Source organism: Pangasianodon hypophthalmus, chromosome 4 (genome assembly GCF_027358585.1).
Source record: "Pangasianodon hypophthalmus isolate fPanHyp1 chromosome 4, fPanHyp1.pri, whole genome shotgun sequence".
Lineage (NCBI taxonomy): Eukaryota > Metazoa > Chordata > Actinopteri > Siluriformes > Pangasiidae > Pangasianodon > Pangasianodon hypophthalmus.
Window position 1 is genome coordinate 25,158,755 of NC_069713.1, and position 16,834 is coordinate 25,175,588.

General features: G+C 36.9%; 1 protein-coding gene across 2 annotated transcripts in view; it reads left to right on the plus strand.

The window, feature by feature from the left end:
• The first annotated feature begins 1,725 nt into the window (after positions 1-1,725).
• Positions 1,726-16,834, plus strand: part of slc6a9 (solute carrier family 6 member 9) — a 53,844-nt gene continuing 38,735 nt past the window's right edge. The window contains exons 1-2 of one of the 2 annotated variants that reach the window (XM_026936540.3): positions 1,726-1,865; positions 10,072-10,308. In XM_026936540.3, coding sequence (XP_026792341.1) covers positions 10,279-10,308 — 30 coding nt within the window. In that variant the 5' untranslated portion in view covers positions 1,726-1,865; positions 10,072-10,278. Of the gene's footprint in view, positions 1,866-3,643; positions 3,914-10,071; positions 10,309-16,834 lie in introns of those variants that run through there. The other variant, XM_034303740.2, reaches the window with a different exon arrangement.

A 16,834-nucleotide genomic window follows, 5' to 3' on the forward strand; every position in this document is an offset into this window, starting at 1 on the left:
GAATTCATATTCTTTTGCACATTTGGTTGCAATAAATCTGTTTGCACTCATATGCACTTTTGCACCCAAGTTCTGCCCCAACTCAGTTATGTACACTGTATCTGTTGCAGTAAATAAGCATTTCAAAATATATAAGTGAAGTGTTAAGTGAAGTGTCTTTTCTGTGAAGTGCTTACTCTAATAAAAGAAAGAATTCTGTCGTGTTGTGTGCACTGGTTCAATGTGTATATATATATATGTCGAGGGCATGACCATATATATGTATATGGTCATGCCCTCGACTCGTGCCTCACAAGCCCAGGGGCTGGCCCTGTTGGCAAACCTTCTGAAATGTTAACCAAAGTATTTTTTTGCTGCAGATGAAAGAACCACATTAATGGTGATATCCACGCTTGATAGCAATGCTAAAATTGTTGAGAACAGAGCCATCTCAAATGGTGTAAGGGGCACAGGGTCGTATTTTTGTTGTGGGGCTCAGGCTGAGAGAATGTGGCTTGTTTGTGGTGTGCGCATACAAATGAACTGAACATAACCAGGACTGCACGCCTTTTCAAAAGCCTGCTGCTGTGCCGGATCTTCCATTCACATTTAGCGTAAAGGGTGGGCACATGGCAGTACACACAGAGTAAGCCCAACGACTGTATAATACAGGCTTAAATCTACTATTAATATGGAAATATGTGCAGCTCCTGCAGAAACCTTGCTGTTTGGGTAGAGAATTGCACCATGTAAACTGTTTTAATTAAAAAAAAAAAAGTGAAAGGCTCAGGAATATGCTAGCATGAGCAGGAGTGTGAATACATTATCAGGACTGCAGACCCTAGACAGGAAAATATTTTCCCCAACACTTCTATAAGATTTAATAGTAACACTTAATAAGCTAATAGTACTTAAGTTAAGCCCTAAATGGCCATTACAGTTAAATTATTAATATAACCTACTTCACATACTGCAGAGTAGTTAGCAGGTGATTACTGATATTGTTATTGTTCTCTGTCTCTGATGAATATACAATAATTTCTCATAAATACTCTAACAGATCTGCCGTGGCTTTCTGCCACCAGGAAAAGTAGTAAATAAATATAAATTTCCATTTCATCCATCCATCCATTTTCATACCGCTTATCCTACACAGGATCGCGGGGTAACCTGGAGCCTCTCCCAGGGGACTCGGGGCACAAGGCGGGGGACACCCTGGACGGGGTGCCACCCTATCTCAGGGCACAAATATAAATGATGAACAATAAAAATAAATGAAATAGTAAACATAACTTGTTACAGACAAAATATTTAACTATGTACATATTTGGTCCTGTTCTGGTGCTCCGTCTCGATAACCTTTTTGTAGCAGGAGGATGTTCTGGGAGCGTCCTTTAATGCCCTCGTAACCTTTGAGGACATTCAGAGGACGTCCTAAAGACATCATTTTTGTTAGTTGAGTATTTTGCGTATTAAGGTTATAGTATGAAAAGAGTAAATGTGGGTTTAGGGTGGGAATTGTAGTCTACACAATATGTGTGGACGATTCGAAAGAATCGAATCGGTGAGGTGAATCAGTGAGGTGAATCGGTGAGGTGAATCAGTGAGGTGAATCAGTGAGGTTGATCACTTGTAGGCTGTTTCTGTTTGTCCACATGGACTGGAGGAGGGGCGCAGCGAGTCCTGCTACTTTGAATATTCCGTTTCGACACAAAAAAAAAAAAAAAAAAAAAAGGGAGGGTCTTACTTATAGAAAAGGGAGGTCCTGAGTTGTTACCCGGAGAATCTGGTGCTAAAAGATTTATGCACCATTTTTTTTTCTTTTTTTAATTGTCTAAGGAAATTCTCATTTCTGGCCAGTTTACAGCAGAAGGGAGCGAGTGATGGTAAGAGCAATGAAACACTGATTGTGAATTTGCCGCAGAAAGTAAACAAACTGTGCGTCGTTTAAAAGTCCTAATTATCATTATTATTATTATTATTGTTTATTTTAAATGCTTGTTCCGGTTAAGGTCAAATATAGACTAAAGCCGGTTTTTCGTTTTAAAAGACGTTAATCCATCATATGGGCTAATTAAGTGTTAAATATGATATTACACTGTATCTTTTATATGCAGGCTGGTCACAACCTCGCACTGTCCAGACAATCGGGCTCTCATGGTGTTGCTTGCAATTTATTATTCAAACTTGGACTTTCGCCAAACTTTTGACAGAAACCTACACAGTGATGTGTTAAGTGTGTTCTCTAACCACGTGGCGAATCACTTGCAGCTCCAGAGTCTGCAGTAAGAGGGCAGAAAACGAATAGAAACAACCTAAGAGGAATATATTAATAAGAATATTCTCATCCCATTATGCTCTGTGAAGGTTTGCTGAGTCCCTGTTTTGTTATTTCTTTCATGGGAATTTTATGGAGAAAAAACAGTAGAAAATATATCAGTAATGTTATATAATGTTATAGTTAGGCTATGTGTCCATATACAAGTGTTATCTATCTATCTATCTATCTATATCTATATATATATATATATATGTATATATACACACACATATATCAGTGGTTAGCAATGCTGCCCCACATCCCTGGGGTTTGGGGTTCGAATCCTGCCTCTGAGTTTGCATGTTCCTCCTGTGCTTTGGGGGTTTCCTCCCCAGTCCAAAGACGTGCATTGTAGTCTGATTGGCATCTCTAATTTGTCCATAGTGTGTGATTGTTCCCTGCAGTGGGTTGGCACCCCATCCAGGGTGTCCCCCACCTTGTGCCCCAAGTCTCCTGCAATAGGCTTCAGGCTCCCTGCCAGCCTGTGTAGGATAAGTGGTACAGAAAATGGATGGATAGATGTTTAGTTCCTGTGAACACTTCAAAATATTCCATATACATTAGCTGACTAGGTGCACCCATTAAAATGGTTCTTCAGGTCTTCTTGAAAGGTTCATTGGATAAATAAGGGTTGTTAGCTTTTCAAAAGGGTTCAACTTCAAACCTTTCTGATAGGAAAACTCTGTGTAGAGTGAAGAGTCTTTCATGGTTCTAAATTTCCTATGATTGTAGAGTTATTGACTGATTGATGTATGTAGTAATAGTCAGTTTCTAGATGGCATGGTTCTCAAATTGGGGACTAGGAACTCCCAGGGATCCGTGAAGCCTACACTCTCAGAAATAAATGCACCAAAATATATCTTTCTTTGTAACTGGGGTGGTACCTTCAATGGTACATCTTTTGTACATTTAGTATGTATCTTTTACCTGGGAAGGTGCATGTGGTGTACCTATAGAGTATAGCTTTAAAGGTCCAGTTATGTACCATAAATTATTTTTAAGAGTGAATAAATGGTATATACTAAAGAGACATAGGATTTATCCTTTATGGTATCACCCCAGTGACAAGGAAAATAACAGTGTAGCCAGGGTGTCTGTTATTTATTATGTAGTTCATATAGATATTGGTTTATTTGACTGGACGCTTAAGTTGAAAGGGTTTAAACCAAACTTAAGTAACTCAAAACAATGATAAATAGCAGTAACTCGATGACAATTTTAATAAAAAAAAGTTTCTGTAAATGGAATATTTGGGAATGAAAAGCTTAATGGCTCAAATAAATAACCAAAATATTATTGCACCCATTTAAATAATAAGACCAGTATTTAAAAAGTTGGCTTACTCTCATGAAAGAAATCTGTATTAAGGGAGTCAAAGTTACAAGGTTAAAACGGTTCCCTGGCTCTATACTACCAGATTTGATGTAGGGTCTGTAGCTCGTCAGACTTGGAGACCAGCCAGTCCACATTTTTCTTGGCTTTAGCCCCAAACTCACCTGACCCAGGTAAAGTTTGTAAGATGTTTATCTCTGCAGTGGTTTCACTGAATTCAGATGTAGAACTGAAGGTAAATATGAACTAGCTGGGATTTCCTGATGTTTGAGAACATCTGAGGTAGGAAATACTGCATGTAATATGTATTAGGTATTATGAAGTATTAGAATTCATTATGCATGTATTGTACTGTATTGTACCTCCTCTAGGCCATTCCTGTTTTCCTCCCTCACTTTTTTCCACTTTTAGCCATTTATAACATTGGCATCAGTGACATAATGTTTATTTTTGCACTTTGTCATAGGGGAAGATTGAAAAAGATGTTTAAAGTCCATTCACTGTATTGAATCAAATTTGGTTATAAAATAAACAAGATAATGACTCTGGGGGGAAAAAATCACAACCCATTTTCATAAATGTGGACACATCTGCTCGTGAAGGTTTTTCTTTATTTCTTATTCTGTTTTTGTACAACTTTAGAATAACAGTGGAGACAGTAACATTTTGAAATACTGCAGTGAACAAAAAAGTGTTAAACTAATAAATGCTATTATTATTAGTTGTATTTACAAGACATGGTGATATTTCTGACTTAAAGTTGGGTGCTCCCAAATAGCCCAAGGCCAGAATGACAGAATATTCAGAAGGGAATAATGTCTAAACAAGTCAGGACAAGTGTTATATTTTAACCTGTCAGACAGAAGGGAGGAGGTCAGTTAAAGGGGTTCCCCTGAACTCCACTTATTAACTAACTCCCTTATCCCATAAGCAGACCAATACATAGTTCAGGGGTATTACGTAATAAGGACAGTAACATGTTTTGAGCAAGGTTATCTGTCAGACGGAGCCTCTGATGGCACGCTTGGGTGCATATCTGAACCCACATCCAGACACTTTTTTTGTCTACCACATCTGAGCCCAGTCTCTGCTTTTTTTTTTTATGTTGTGTGTTTTTTCACCAGATGTGGTCCATCATTGTGGAATAAACCACACTGTCAGAGCCAGGACTCCTGCCCTTGCAGAAGTGAATCTTTTTTTTTTTCTCTTTCACTGCAGTCTCTGTCGGGCTTAATCGGTGTGAGTCTTGCGTTGCTGTTGTGACAGGTGAAAATGATTGGAGTGCTTTAAAGGGAATGCAGGCGTTTAAACGCTAGTCAGCAAGCTTCATTCTCATGTTGAGAGTGCATGATGCAATCATTTTAACAAGCCATTCGTTTCGTCACATAACTCTCAATGCACTCATTTGAATTTCCCCCAGTTTGCACCACAAGTTGAAAAGGATTCTCAGAGTGATGTGCACCATTGTGTGCCTCTTTTCTGCAATCTTAGTGCTGATAAAATCCTGGTCGGCAGACACAGAGTGAGAGACAGGGTGGAAAAAAACAGCAAATTTTGGCAGGTTACAAAACACAGGCCAGGAGTGGTATGTCCATATTGTCTTAGGGATGATCCATTAATTGAAAATTACTTCAACATGATTAGCTGGGAAGAGATCTCAGATTATAATACTTTTTGTATTGTTCATGCCTCTGGGCACCGTCACAGAAAACCCAAACACTGAATTTCCTGTCCAGACCATGTGCCTGTCCTTTGTCATTACACTGGGGGCCACAGGATTAGGTGGCCATATTTTCCATATTCCCTTTCTCGGATGAGTGCAAACCAGGAATGTGTTTATCAGTGTTGTTCTGTCGAGTGTAATCTCCCAGATCCCAGCATTGAAAAAACAATCTGATCCTGACCCCTTTCTTGTTGTACGCAGCCTTTATGGAAAAAAAAGTTATGAATCCAACATAAATCATAACACATTACATCAATGATTCGAACACTTTAATCGTTCTCATTTCTGTTTCACACGAATGAATTAAAAACTAAGAATAGACTGTTACGTGGAAGTGTCAGTTTTCTGTGTGCAGTCATCATTATTTTGTGCGAATTATTTGTGAATTATCTTGTTCAAAGTCGGGGATGAAACAACACGTAAATAAATGTTGTGGTAGATGCAGAGAATTCAGATTTCCCAGAAAAGTCAAGATAAACCTAATGAATAACTTGAGGAAACTAACTCAAGTGTAACAGCAGTGAGACATTGAAAAACTGTTCAAAATACATGAATAAATGTAGACAATTTGACCAAGGTAATAATTTCAGATGCTTTCTGATTTCTTTTTAATTCAGCATAATTTAAATAAACATTAAAACCTATTGAAAATGGTACTCACACCTCTGGGGTTGGAGGTTCAACTCCTGCCTCCACCCTGTGTGCGTGGAGTTTGCATGTTCTCTCTGTGCTTTGGGGGTTTCCTCCGGGCACTCTGGTTTCCTTCCCCCAGTCCAAAGACATACATTGTAGGCAGATTGGCATCTCCAAATTGCCCAAATTGAGACAGTGTGTGAATGGGTGTGCGTTATTGTGCCCTGCTATGGACTGGCACACTGTCCAGGGTGTCCCCCGCCTTGTGCCCCGAGTCCCCTGGGATACGCTCCAGGCTGCCCCGCGACCCTGCGTAGGATAAGGGATACAAAGAATGGAATGGATGGAATTTTATCTTCAGTTGGCTTTCGCAAATTTAATACCTGCACTGTGGACGTAGTAATTTGCACAGGCAAATGTTCCCAAACCATTCCCAAAGTGACTTTCATGCTTAGTAAATCTTATTGTGGGTGCAAAATTAATCTATTTGCATTGACTCTGCCCAGTATTTTACACTTTCATGTAGAAAATATCCTCCTCTGCAGACTCTGTTAGTAAATCAGCTATGTTTTTTGTACTGGTGGTCAAATTTACATGTAGTTTTACACACAAAACCTTTAGTAAATCAGGGCCATAAACAACTACCTTCTAAAGCCCCAAGTATAATCTGATTTGCTATCTCATCCACCATTTGGAGTTAAGTCAGGAAATCTGGAAATCTGGAGAAGGCATGTACTGTTTTTGCACAGGCTCATGAAGTGTCATTAAAAGAAACATTGATTCACATGATTTGCATTCACTTGTATTTTATGAAGTATTCAAACTTTCATCTGTTGATCTTAAAAAAAATAATGCTTGAAAAAAATTGTGTCCAGTAGGTACCATCACCTGGTGTGTGAATTTGCATCTTAAGAGCTAAGATCCATAATTTTTTGTTGTGTCTCATACTTTATTAATGAAGAAAAGAACATGGATATAAAGCTCGCCGTTGCTGTGCAATTGTGGCGGATCATATACTTATTTAATTTGATTGTATTTTATATTTTAGGTTTAACGTGTCCCTTTGACAACATATTGTAGCATTTTAGGTCAAATAATTCAGCATCCATACACAGCACAGTTATGATTATTACAGAGAACAGTGATTATGCAGAAGACGATAGAAAGGGGTTCATGTTTTCATAGTTTGTATTAATACCTAACTTCTCAAAGGAAGCTTTGTTTATTGTGTGTTTATTTGTGTATTGATCTTTAAGCCTGTAAAACATATTTATAGTCATGATGTTCAAGTATGTTTTAAACATTTTATCAATTATTTTTAGGATAATATATTCACAACAGGAGTCTGCTACAACCAGCATTCATTTCTATTACTTCATTTATTTCATTTTTAAAATAGATTTTGCTTCTATTCTTTTCACTGAAGCCAAAACAAGTCCCACTGCACAATTGTAACATTACTTAGGTCATTTGTAACAGCACTGAAAAACATAAACTTGCACAGACATCAGGAAAATTCAATGCTAAATTTTCATATATCCATTCCACTGTTTGATATACTTTTGAGTGTAGCTTGGAAAATGTTAAATGACAGTAGATCACTGGATGTCCATTATGCACATGCAAAGAAATGCAACCAGAATGAAGACCTATTAACCATGATTACTATGATCTGGTATATGGTTACTATGGTTTAACCATAATTCTCTGATTTTAAAAAAGAATAATGTCTTTAGGAGCCCTACATACACTGGAATTCAGTGTGGAAATTAGTTTGTGCAACATTTCTGTCTCAGTGCTGCCACTTTTCACTATTCTGAACAGTCTGAGACACCTCTGAGATATGTGTTACAATGGGTGCAACCTGCGGTACAATGCTTTTCCACAATCTTGCAAACAGAAATAGCATGCATGTAGAGCTAAGCTCCTAGGTGTGACTTAATTATGTAAGAGGGGAAAAAATAATATTAGAATAATAGTTTCATTTTTTTACTTACCTAGCACTTTTTTACAAATATCTCCAGTAATATATATATATATATACACACTTGTGCTGCAAAAATGTAAATCATCATGTACATCATGTCTTTCTATAATTTATACATATTACATAGATAGACGAGTACTAATAAATTCACGTGCACCTCAGGATTATTAAGTGTTGTGTTGTGTGTGTTGTAAGTAATGTCTCATTCTTCTATGCAGGAAAAACAGTAATAGTAAATTTGTTCCTGTGAAGTAACACTAGTATATGTAGCTCATATTGTCATAGCTGGCTTACAGATAATTTCTTTGCAGTTATTTATTGCGTGTAAATTAAAAAATATTTACTTTGTCTTGGTTTCTGTGTAAGTGCCATCTGTTGGTGAAGCTGATAAATGCTGCCTTCGTCTACACCACTGATTGTCACTAATGCCAGAAGGTTGATATATTGTTTGCTTTGCTTAATAAGTCCCTTGTTATTTTTGTTCCAAGATATAGATGCACTTGTATATCGTATATTTATATGATCTAGCTGTGCTCTTTACCATTTCCATTAATTTAGTAACAGAAACTTCTTCCATTAACCCCAAAGGCTGCAGCTGGATAAAAGTGTCTTCTTTAGGACTAACTGATTATTTCTTTGGTTTCCACTTCTTCAGAGTTCTTCCTTAATTTTTTCTTACCCTCTTCCTGGAGACCAGGGCATTAGGGCATCTTTCCAGCCTGGATAGATTTGGCTTTACATGCACGCATGTTATGGTGTCTCTGAGAGTGGGTCTTGTATTTTTCTATACATAATCCACCGTGTGAATAGCTCAGCAAAGAGCTGTGTGTACATAAAGGAGTTGGAGGAGGGGGAACGGACGCTGGTCTGGCCTCATCAGAGTTTCACAGAAGTGCTAGTCGAGCAACCTACTTCTTCTTTAAAACATAGTGTTTATGAAAGTCAGTGGTCTGCCGTGGTAAGGCTTGGTTTTTAACCTAGTTTTGTAAGGTCTCTCTGCTCTACATTTTCCCAGGGGCCACCAGTGTGAGTGATTTATGACTGTTGACTATATGGAGGCCCAAATTTTTCTTCACAGAAAGGTTTTTGTGACTCATTGAATTGTGCTCCAGTTGTGTGGCGCTGTCCAGCGGCTGATATGTTTGCGTCAGCGTCTGCTTTCCTGCATGCACCCTAAATTTCTGGTGTGAGAAACCATAGAAGAATATGGCTTAGTTGAAGTCTGACTGTCACACTTGAGACTGAACATACACTCTTTGTAATGAATTCCTACCTATTTATACTGATTCTAATATATTCTCCCAAATTATCACCTCAATCTTGTATTAAGAAAAAAAAATCATTATTTTTATTATTTTTTGTTGTTGTCCTGCTTCAGTGGCAAATAAAAGAAAGTGATTTAATGTGATTTACAGTTTTTAAAAGTATCACTATTGGTCTAATACAAAGACTCAAATTTCATGAAATGCACAAAATAAAATAAAATGGCACAGTAACACAGTATCTCAAATTTATAGAAAAATTGCTGATGTTTTAAAAACTTCTAGACCGTGAAGCTCTCTGTTCCAGCGCAGTCTGTCTAATTTAGCACCTTCAGTGAGCTGAGTAATAGAAGCTATCTGTTTTAATTGCTGAGGTGCTCCTAAAACGTCTAGCAGATAATTATTTCCAGAGATTAAAACCAAGTAGGAAGCACATGACACTATTTGCCTTTGAGTTACTGCATTTTCATGAGTGCTGACTGATAGGTGAAGGAATGGCAGTAAGTGATAAGAGCGTCCGTCTGTTTACAGAGTGATAATGAATTTGCTGAATTATGAGCTCGGATGTGTGAAGTTTTCTGAAAAACATATGATTTGAATATGCTTGCATGTTATAAATGTGATGAAGCATTTGGTGTGTAAGAAGCTGTGCTTAGCATTTTAACTACACATTTCAGCATTATTGATGTTTTTACATTATGCATGTTTTAGGACAGATGCAGGGCTTCATTTATGAAATGGTTTGTAAAGGGAAATGCAGTAAACCGTATTTCTTTCCTTCCCATTTTCTTCTGTCCCTCCCGCCCCACTTTCTGTCACATGTCCCTGTTCACAGCATAGAAAAGTTCCTGGATTAGTGTGGAATTAGCATAAAGCCCGGCACTGCAAAGTAGCCAGCAAGTGAACAAGAGGAGTGAGAGAGCCAACGTGCGAGAAAGAGAGAAAGCACAGAAGGAAAGACACACATCCAGCAACACGAGGACAAGTCCCAGAGAGCAGAGGACCTTCATCCTTCTGCGAGAGGACAGCATAGTTTGCCAATATGGAGGAAAAACAGTTTTCTGGCATTTTGGTGAGTCATTTTATTCAAATTTGCATATGTTTTTATACATATACTTCTCTAATGCTGATATTTTTACCTAATTGTTTTTTGATGGTTATTATATCAGTCCTAACTTCTGCTGTACACAGTATTCACTTTAATATCTATTACAAATGAGTGAATTAGTGAGTTAGTATAAGTTCTCTCAACAACTCATCAGCTGAGGAATTTTTAATGCCAAGTAGACAATAAAACAACATTCATGCATTTTGCTCAAACCCCAAACTGCAGGTGCGACATTACAACACCATGATGCTATCAGTATCAAAATGTGAAGTAGTTATATTGCTAGTGTACTGTACTGTTCATTATAATGACATCACAGAAAATACAACTTTTCATCAGGATAAACAATGGCAAATAATCCAAACCCTTTGCTTAATAAATCCATTCTAGCAGTTTCCCCTCAGCAAATAATCTAACACTTCTGTTATTTAATGCTCTATTTGAAAATGAGAAGTAAAATCCTGTTGAAAACATACAATGCATGCTCATCCCCAGTCCAAATTCCTATTTATGAAGCTGTACTTCAGCATTCTGAGCATCAGTACAATAAATCAGTGTCTTTTTCTGTTTACATTTCTTCTCCGACTCAAACAGAGTCTTATGTGTTGTGCAGTGTTAGTAACTGGCCTGAGCCCATAGGAAATTTCCTTTGACTGTCATAAACTTGCATTTGTATTTCAAATATGTGATATTCAGTATTACTGGGATGGTTAGCAGTACTAACCATCCCAGTAATATGTGTAAAGGATTTAAATGTGTAAAGGATTTAAAGAAAACTTTTTTTTCTTTAAAGCCTTTACACATTTTAGCTCTACTGCTAATAACCCTGTATGGCAGTAGCCTGGCTCAGCCTACGCAGTGTAATGACATGACACAGTGTCTGTTTGGAAATCATGTTATAAAGGCGTAGAAATATCAGTGAGTACAGCCTAGAGGTCATCCAGCAGTGTGTTTGGTGTGGACAGGAGAACAGACTTGTTAGGGCATGCAGTGAGAAGTGTGGGCAAACATAACTCAGAACTCAGTGAAATGACAAAGCACAATGTAGGTCAGGAGAATGTTGAGTAGATGAGATTTGTTTACACTGCTTGTTTAGCCGGAAAAAATATAGTACGTGTTCATATGGATGCCATTAGAGTAGTGGAAATCAGGCTACTGTGTAGATCTGGGCTTCATTATTGTGCCTAAGTGTCAGAACTTCTCATTCTATATAAGAGAAGATTTTTTTTTTTTTCACATACTTATGGTATATCATTGCTAAACCGTGATTATTATTATATTATTAGGACACTTTCATGATTCGATTATTGTAGTTTATTATTCTTGTCCATCATTTTGGATGTATACGCTGACAAAAGTAATATTTCTCTAAGAAGAGCTGCTGCTCACGAGTACAAAGGCACTGAAAATGTCTGTTCAGTTTTTTTTTTTTTATTATTATTATAATCATTACTTATTTTAAAGCAGTGTCTCAGTTTTAGTTTCATTTTATGTATTTCAATTCTATCTATAAGACAATCTTGTCCTCATTCATGCCAGTCACTCCTAATTCTGATTTAAAAAAGCTTTCTTACACAGAGCAGTTTAATTCTGCACTATTTGTGCAGTCCTATACAAAATCACATTTGATTATTCCATCTAAATTGTAGTTCAGAGATTATATTTATGTAGCAATTTCAGTAACTGTACACAAGATGACGTTGCATGTCCAGCTTAATACTTCTGCTTTCTTGTCAGTACAGTTCCATCTAAGAGGCTTCAATACTGCATTCCCTATGCTTCAGATATTTTTGTGGCATTCCTAGCAAAGAAAAAACGGGTAAACATATCTGGAAAATTGCAGGAACCCTTAGATACAATTGAGTAAATATAAATGAACCAAAATTAAATAAAAGCTCCTCCCACTTCCACCGATTGGTCACCATGATTTTGAAGGTTTACCAGATTATGCTAATTGATGCCACAGCACTATTGCTAAAATAATTGACATTGTACAGCAATACTTTTGGTTTTCACTGTTCCTTTTTTCATTTACTTTTTACAAAGGTGATGATTTAACCAGGTGCAAAAGAACAATGGTGGAAAATGCACACATTTGCAGGGTCAGTCTTAAAAATGACTGAATTCAAAAACTAAATTACTTAAAGCTAACAGATTCTTTTTAAAATTATATGTCCTTTGAATAGGGTTCTAATTAATAAAGAATAGGGTATAGCTTTACATTACATGGCTTTTTGTGAGAACTAGTGAAACTATAATGTGAAACTATGAGGAAGAGGTAGCTTAGTGGTTAAGGCATTGGGCTACTGATTTGAAGGTCATGAGTTCGGATTCTAGTACTGCCAGGCTGCAGCTGGGACTTGGAGCAAGACACTTCACTCTCATCTGCTCAGTTGTATTCTCCTACAATCATAGCTCAGTTAGAGGATATTTGTGATATTATTATTCATTTATATGCATTAAAATATATCTTATGGAACTTATGTTTAATCTTTATCTCTTTTTACTGACATGCACGCAAGCCACTGTCATTAATATGTCATTTTTTATGTATCATTCATTTGATGTAATTCAGTTGGGTGAATGGAATAGGATAGTTAAAATAAAGTGAAACTGACCAGTAAATCACTAAAAGTGTCCAGGGTGCATTTTAGAATTTGTTCCTGATGCATGTGTAGGGAATATTATGTAATTACATTTCGGTATGTTGTGGTAATTATATTATATTTCCAAATTTGGAATAGAACAGATTATATGTTACAGGACACATGGCCCTAGAATGCCATTTGTGATTTGAGCAGTAGAAAAAAGAGCGACTCCTATAAATGGTTGTTAAAAACTGTTTACTACTCAGTTTTAATATCACTGTTAGAATTATTTATCATTGTATCAACCTTCTAATTAAATATGAAAAATAAGCAAAGTGTGTTCATAGGGTGTTGCATGTATTTCATAGGGTGTATGTGCATTTCATAGTGTTACATGTATTTCATAGAGTGTTACATGTATTTTATAGGGTGTTACATGTATTTCACAGGGTGTTGCATATATTTCATTAGGTGCATATGTATTTTATAGGGTGTTGCATATATTTCATAAGCTGTATATGTATTTCATAGGGTGTTGCATATATTTCATAAGGTGCATATGTATTTTACAGGGTGTTGCATATATTTCATAAGCTGTATATGTATTTTATAGGGTGTTGCATATATTTCATAAGCTGTATATGTATTTCATAGGGTGTTGCATATATTTCATAAGGTGCATATGTATTTTACAGGGTGTTGCATATATTTCATAAGCTGTATATGTATTTTATAGGGTGTTGCATGTATTTCTCAGGGTGTTACATGTATTTCATAGGGTGTATACATATTTTATAGGGTGTTGCCTGTATTTCATAAGGTGTATATGTATTTCATAGGATATACATTTATTTCCTAGGGTGTTACACGTATCAATCACAGGAACAAAGAAATGTTGTTGAGGTGATCAGCTGCATAATATGCCAAGTATGGAAATTCATGCTGATTACAGCAGTGTTCAGTGTTGCTTCATTTAATTTGCCAAATTCATACCACCTAAAAGTAATTATGTCAAATAATAATAATAATAATAATAACTATTATTATTATTATTATTATTATTATCTGTCAAATGAGTTATGAGTGAAATCCGTGATTAGTGTTTGATCATCCTAATGAGTATTTAACTGTGTAATACATAACACTAAAGAAAAAAGGACAAAGGCTTGTACATGTGTACTGTAAAAAAAGACTAATAGCCAATACAAGTTAAGATCATGGCATGTACAAAAATATATTTGCTGTTTAGCCTTACTTTTAGCTATGTAGAATTTTTGTTTGTACTATTAGAAACAAATATGGGCTTCACAAAATGGATTATTTAACAATCAGCAGCTAATCCTCAGTGTACTGCATTGAATATGTTTTTACTCAAACATTAAAACTAGTGCAAAAGCAGCACATGTAACTGAACTCATACTTCATTCGTGCTAAAATGTTACGTGTTAAGATGTTTGTTATACTGTTTTAAAGATCACAGAAATGTGTTTTGTGGCCATGTTCGGGTCTTCTCTCTTCTCTGAAGTGGAGTTGACTGTAACATTCGTGTTGCTACGTGTAGTGAGGAGATCACACAAACGTACCAAAGACCTGTGTGAGATGACTAAACACAGTGTAGTTAGGCAGAATGTTAACTGAAGTTTATTAGGGAGAGATTCAGAATATATTTGTGCCTTTAGATTACTGTAAATCTGCATAGTATATGGATCAGGGTTTCATTATTGCTTAAGCATCAGAATTTTTTATGTAATAGATTAAGTATTTTTATGATATCTTTGTTTTTAGTTAGATATATATCTAATTGCAGCTTTGCATATAGCAAACTTTATGGGTTCTTGTCTCAGTTTAATGTGATATTGTTCCTTCTAACACGTTAAAGTCTATTAATTGATCCTACTTATTTAAAAAGCATTATAATATGAATAGATATTTTTATATAGAACATATTCCTTCTTTTTATTTTTTTTTTACTTCCTGCAGCAGTGCCACTGTGATCATCTGTAGTTTCTTCTGCTAGCTGTTTGTGCCACTGAGGCTCGGGGCCCCATGCCAATGTTGTAAAAGACGGGCCTTATCTATGCCCTTGTATAACTTATGGACGTAAGTGACTTTGTGGACAGATGGGCTTTTGGCACTCAGCATTCTTATTTTTTAAGCTCACTGAATTGTGAAGCTGGGGGCAGAGTGGCTAGAGCATTGCATTCAGCAGGAAATTACTTTTCTGATGGACAGATCACTTCTGTTGCTGTGTCCTGATTGAAGGGCAGGAGCATCTGCCCTTTTCAGTACAGGACCGTTTTGCGTACTTTACAATATCTGAGCAATGGACGCGACTCCAAATCTATAGAAGGGAAGATTGGTGTTTGTACTGTCATACAAAACAATGGCATGCAATCTGGTGCCAAGGGCTTGAATAGACTTTGCCTTCTCCTTATCTCAGGACAGGAGCTATTCAGCTTTAAGAAGCTCTTGATGTGTAGACAATGAAATATCAGCTCAGCGTACTCGCTGTTTCCCTCCTCAAACTGCATATCGTCCTTTACTGTCACCCACCTTCCAAAGCTCCAACAAATCAGAGCAGGGCTGCAGTATAGGTTGATCTTTCCTTCTCCTTTTCCTGACTCCTTCTGAGGTAGTTGGGCATGAAACATCCTGTCTCACTCACAAAACAGATTGAATTCCATTAGGAATTCAAAAAGATGTTTTTAAAGACATTTTAATTTTGGTTTAATCAAATACAAATAATCTTAATTAAGAGCAGTTATTTTACAATACAGCATATCCTGTGCATCCTTCATTTTTTTTTTACACATGTAGCCAAGCTATTCTCAAGGCCACGTCTCTAATGCTAGACATTTTGGACTTACGTAAGGAACATATTGAGATGTGAATCGCCCTCTAGATTTTTGTAACACTCGCATCCCTGTGAGGCTTTGCGTCATGCTGCCTTTAGGGGAAAGGAAACAGATGTGGTGGAGCAAAGGGGAAGTCAAACACTCTGACTGTTTTGCCTTGCAATACAGTGCACCGAGCCTGGGTCAGGCAGTCACTGTGGTGAAGGCACAATGGGAGGACAAGGGCCACCAAATGCTAAACACGTCCACTGCTGCGTTTCCTTAAAAAAAATCCAGCTTTCCTGCGCCAAAAGGCCCCATTGAGCCTTAGCCTTTGGATTCTGTTTGAAGAAACCACTCAAGCTGAAAATTTCGTTTTTCTGTTTTGCTTCCTTTCTCCTTTTATATATGGAGGTGGCCTGAAGTTAAACAAAAATACCAACAGCAAGTCCAACAGCAACTACAAAAATAGGATGGTATTTTGTGTTTTGGTCTCTCCATGAGACTTCACAACGTTTCTCCATCTCGCTTTGGATTATTATTTCTTTTAATAGTTGAATTACAAGCCTTCAGTGGCTTTTCACCCCATATTTAGGTCATTTTTTGTGCTTGAATCTGACCTGCTCCCCTGGTTGCCTTGCTGAATAGGAGGCATGGGATAAAGGGGGGTTCACAATTCTCAGGGGTCTTTCCCCACAGCCAGCCCCTCTTTGCTATTATTTATCACTTTGAAGCTATCCGTGTCAGTATCCGTTTTCAAATTCTCACTCTTGATTCTGAAAACAAGCAAAAATATCAGAACAATAATTTCTTTCTCTAAAGTAAAACTTCTTGCTCTTTTTGGTCACCATGTCTTTTTTTTTTTTCTTCACTTGTATGTTAAAGTATCTTAGGCTTCTTTCTGGAACGTTGCTTTGTGAGTTGCGAAAAACAGCCTTGACCCCTCAGAAGCCCTTTTAAACCCTCTGCCCCGACCTCCCTTTGAAACTTGTTTGCTCTTAGCATGTGCCCAAATATGCAAGCCACAGTGTTGCTCTTCAAACATGGAAACACATGGTCTTTCTGTCT